Genomic DNA, 3,421 nt, shown 5'->3' on the forward strand with positions numbered 1-3,421 from the left:
ATATTAGTAAAATAAACAATAGTATTCTAATCTATCGTATTCTAATCTATCGTATTCTAATCTATCGTATTCTAATCTATCGTATTCTAATCTATCGTATTCTAATCTATCGTATTCTAATCTTCTGTAGTTTAAATACTAGTATATGTACCCAAATCTGTAATGCTCCTTGTAACCCTTTTGCGCAGCAACACTCACATTGGGAGAGGTAAGGTCTGCACTCTGAGCTAGTCATTTCTCTACGGCCTTTCAGAGTACTGTTTGTGTAACAATTTGAGCGTGCTTACAAGAGAGAAGAGCACAGATGACCTTGTCACTGTTTTAAAGCTACTTTAATGCTCAGTGAGAAGGTTGGGGTGTAAAGTTGTATAAGCTGAAATCCTGAAAATAGAAAACGCATGTAATACTAAAAAGAGCCATAACGGATAGCCAGCCCTTTGCATCAAATTAAAAGAAACAATCGGGGATATATGTAGGCTGGTCACTGGTTGGGAACCAGTATTTATCACATGTAGTCAAGACTTATTGTTGGGTCGGAGTTACTAGATCAGCATGACACCCAGGCACTTGACATTATTAGAAAAAGATCATCAGTGGCAGCCTGCATGTTTTTTCTCAAACTGGTTTCCTGTAAGTCCTTTTGGTTTCTGTGGATAGGTAAACCTTTCAATATATATTTTTTTTTTGTAGCACTGTGTCTTGGTGCCGCTGCCAATAATTTGCTGTCACTCTCCCTTAGATCCCTTAAAGAGAAAATTAACTCTGGTAGCTGTGCCCAAAGGAAAGCAGAGATCAAAGGACTAATCACCAGTGTTGCCTGTGGTCTCCCTGCTGCTGCTATTTTCCCCAGTACCGACTTAGCATGCTTTGTTCCATACTGTGTCTCTCTGTGGAGACGACCATCTTGGTAGAGACAGAGCCTCCAGCAAGGATAACATTAAGCAGCACAATGGTGACATTACTAAATGTCCTGAGACTTTCAGACTATACAGATATACAACTATGAGGCTGTAGGCACAGGAGTGCCTAGGCACCCCCACATACCAGGAGTGCACTGCTAATTTGAAGGAGGAATTTCAGACGTACTGATGGGGCACAATTAACATTTCTAAATATTCCCTATAACCAAGCTCCTTTTCACTTTTTGAGATTAGATCCACCTTGAGGTAAAAAGCAAGTAATGAGTCGAGTTGGTATTAAATAATGGTACTCTAAGGCTGCAGCAATTGTGTTTTGTGTTTGTTGGATTGCAGCAAGGCCTGCCTCAGTAGTAAGGGCCCAATAACTAGAATGTGCTCAAATTTAATGTAAGGAAATGGGTGCTAAGAGCTCTATTATGATTCCTTCCTCTAAACTTTGAAACATTTGAAATTCTAGGTTCAATCCAGGAAGCTACACAGCTAAGGTTGCAGCTTCAACAACTACAGTCATCGAAAACCATTAGTGATGGCATGAATAAGGCAATGCAGGTTTGTGTTTTGACCAGAGTTGGGATTTAAGAGTTGCTTATAGATTTTCTTTTGTTTCTGGTGGAATGAATATTACATGTCCTATGTTCTGTTTGCATTCTAGGAAGAAATAAATGAACTTAAAGAGCAAATTACAATGTATGAATCTGCTGCCAAACTGGGGGTTTTTCTTGGTGGTGAAGAGCAAGGAGAGCTATCTGACTCCTACGTGGGTCTGGGCATCAAGAAAGTTAACTGGCAAAAGTCTTGCTTCCAAAGGTACATTGCTTATGGCACATAGTGGGATGCTAAAGAAAAGGCGTATTGTACCCTCTGGCTGGTGGAGGGCAAAAAGAAAGCTGTACACCTTCTTCCTTGCTTTCTGGCATTAGTCTCAATTTTCGGTGCATTGGTTTTCAACATATATTTAGGATGGACTTGTGTTTATAATATACCCATGTAAACTAAGGTTGCTGTTGGATAGCACACACGACAAGCTGCTAGATCCCAGACCTTCAGGCCTCATTTACATATGCGTGTGTGGTATGGTGCTATTCAAAATAAATACCACAGCAACTCAGAAGCGTGGAATTTTGAGGCCAGCCTTACAAGTACAGTATATACGAGTGCTGAAACATCCAAACTTTGTGGCCTGGGTATGCTGTAGAATGGCAAAAGGGCGCTCAGTTGGTGCCTGACCGCCCTTTTGCCATTCCTGACTGTTGACATCTTGGGGTCTATCCCTTTGCAGATATGGAATCTTTGAATTTGTTGATGATGCTGTGAAAACCTAAACTGTAGCAGTAAAAGTATGATCTGGCACGTTTATGGCGGCTTGCTGTCTGTGAGCAGCCTTCACATGGGTTTTACTGCAGTATAGCTTATTTTGGGTTGTATATAAATCCAAGACAAACATGTAATGTATTGCAGCTTATCTTTCAATAAACGGTTTATTTTTTCCAGGCTTTTGTTTTAACTTTCGCCTAGTGATCCCACTACTAGCACACTTCCTATGAACATCTCACCACACCGTATTGGTTCAGGAACAGGGGTGTGGAAATTTACAAAAAAAAACCCAAAAACTACTTGTCGAAGGACTTGGGGCCAATCTACTATTCTCTCATGACCATCTACTTGCCCTGATACAAAATGTTTTTTTAACCAAAACCATATTTAGCACTTCTCATTGGTCAGCGAGGTCAGGTGACTGCATTGACCAGTGAATGTTCGCAATTTGCAATCAAAATCCATAGCACAGGGCTGCGCTAGACAGCAGTATGTGGTAAGGACCTGTACTTTGTAAAACTTTTGTTTATTTTTAACTTACCCCCTGTGTGATCGCAATAGAGTTATCAGGCCTCTATGTGATTTGCGTTTGGAGGTGACAGGTTCTCTTTTATGGAGACTGCCCTCCAGTACAGAAGATCGAGCACAGCATTGTACTCAATCCACTGTACAGCCTGGCTTGTGACAGCTGAGGCAAGAAGAACGGAGCGCTCCTGTCTCCCTAGTCACACAGAGCAGATCGGAGAACAAACGTTCTCCGGTCTGCTCCCCACTCTCCATCCTGAACTCATTCGCCATGGTCCTGGGTACCCCAGAATGGTGGGGGGACCCTGAAAACCACGGTGGGGGAGGGGGGAACAAGCAGGCTCATACAAGTGATCTGCACGACTGTACAGCTGCCCAGATCACTTGTACAAAACGAGAGGCAGCTCCCCTGCTGTAGAAGTAGAAAATAAACACCTGTCTGGTGCACAGAACTTCATGTCCCGGGCGTCCGGCTATAGAAATTGCGCACCCCGTCAGGAAGTTTTTAAGGACCATACAACACCTTCTCCTCTCCTCTTTTCCATACCACAGGGTGATGAGTTCTGTATTTCAGATAGCTGGGAGCAATGCTAGTTAATAATTTCTTGTGCTCTGTGCTTGCAGGATCACCAAGAAAAAACATAAAAAGATGATGATGGGAA

The 3,421-nt window shown here is 42.2% G+C and overlaps 1 protein-coding gene across 1 annotated transcript in view; it reads left to right on the plus strand.

The window, feature by feature from the left end:
• CEP152 (centrosomal protein 152) overlaps positions 1 to 3,421 on the plus strand; it is a 51,403-nt gene that overhangs the window by 8,250 nt on the left and 39,732 nt on the right. Inside the window, exons 9-10 of the mRNA XM_018562902.1 lie at positions 1,378 to 1,469; positions 1,573 to 1,727. Coding sequence (XP_018418404.1) covers positions 1,378 to 1,469; positions 1,573 to 1,727 — 247 coding nt within the window. The remainder of the gene's footprint in view (positions 1 to 1,377; positions 1,470 to 1,572; positions 1,728 to 3,421) is intronic.

Source organism: Nanorana parkeri, unplaced genomic scaffold (genome assembly GCF_000935625.1).
Source record: "Nanorana parkeri isolate BGI_ZX_2015 unplaced genomic scaffold, ASM93562v1 scaffold611, whole genome shotgun sequence".
Lineage (NCBI taxonomy): Eukaryota > Metazoa > Chordata > Amphibia > Anura > Dicroglossidae > Nanorana > Nanorana parkeri.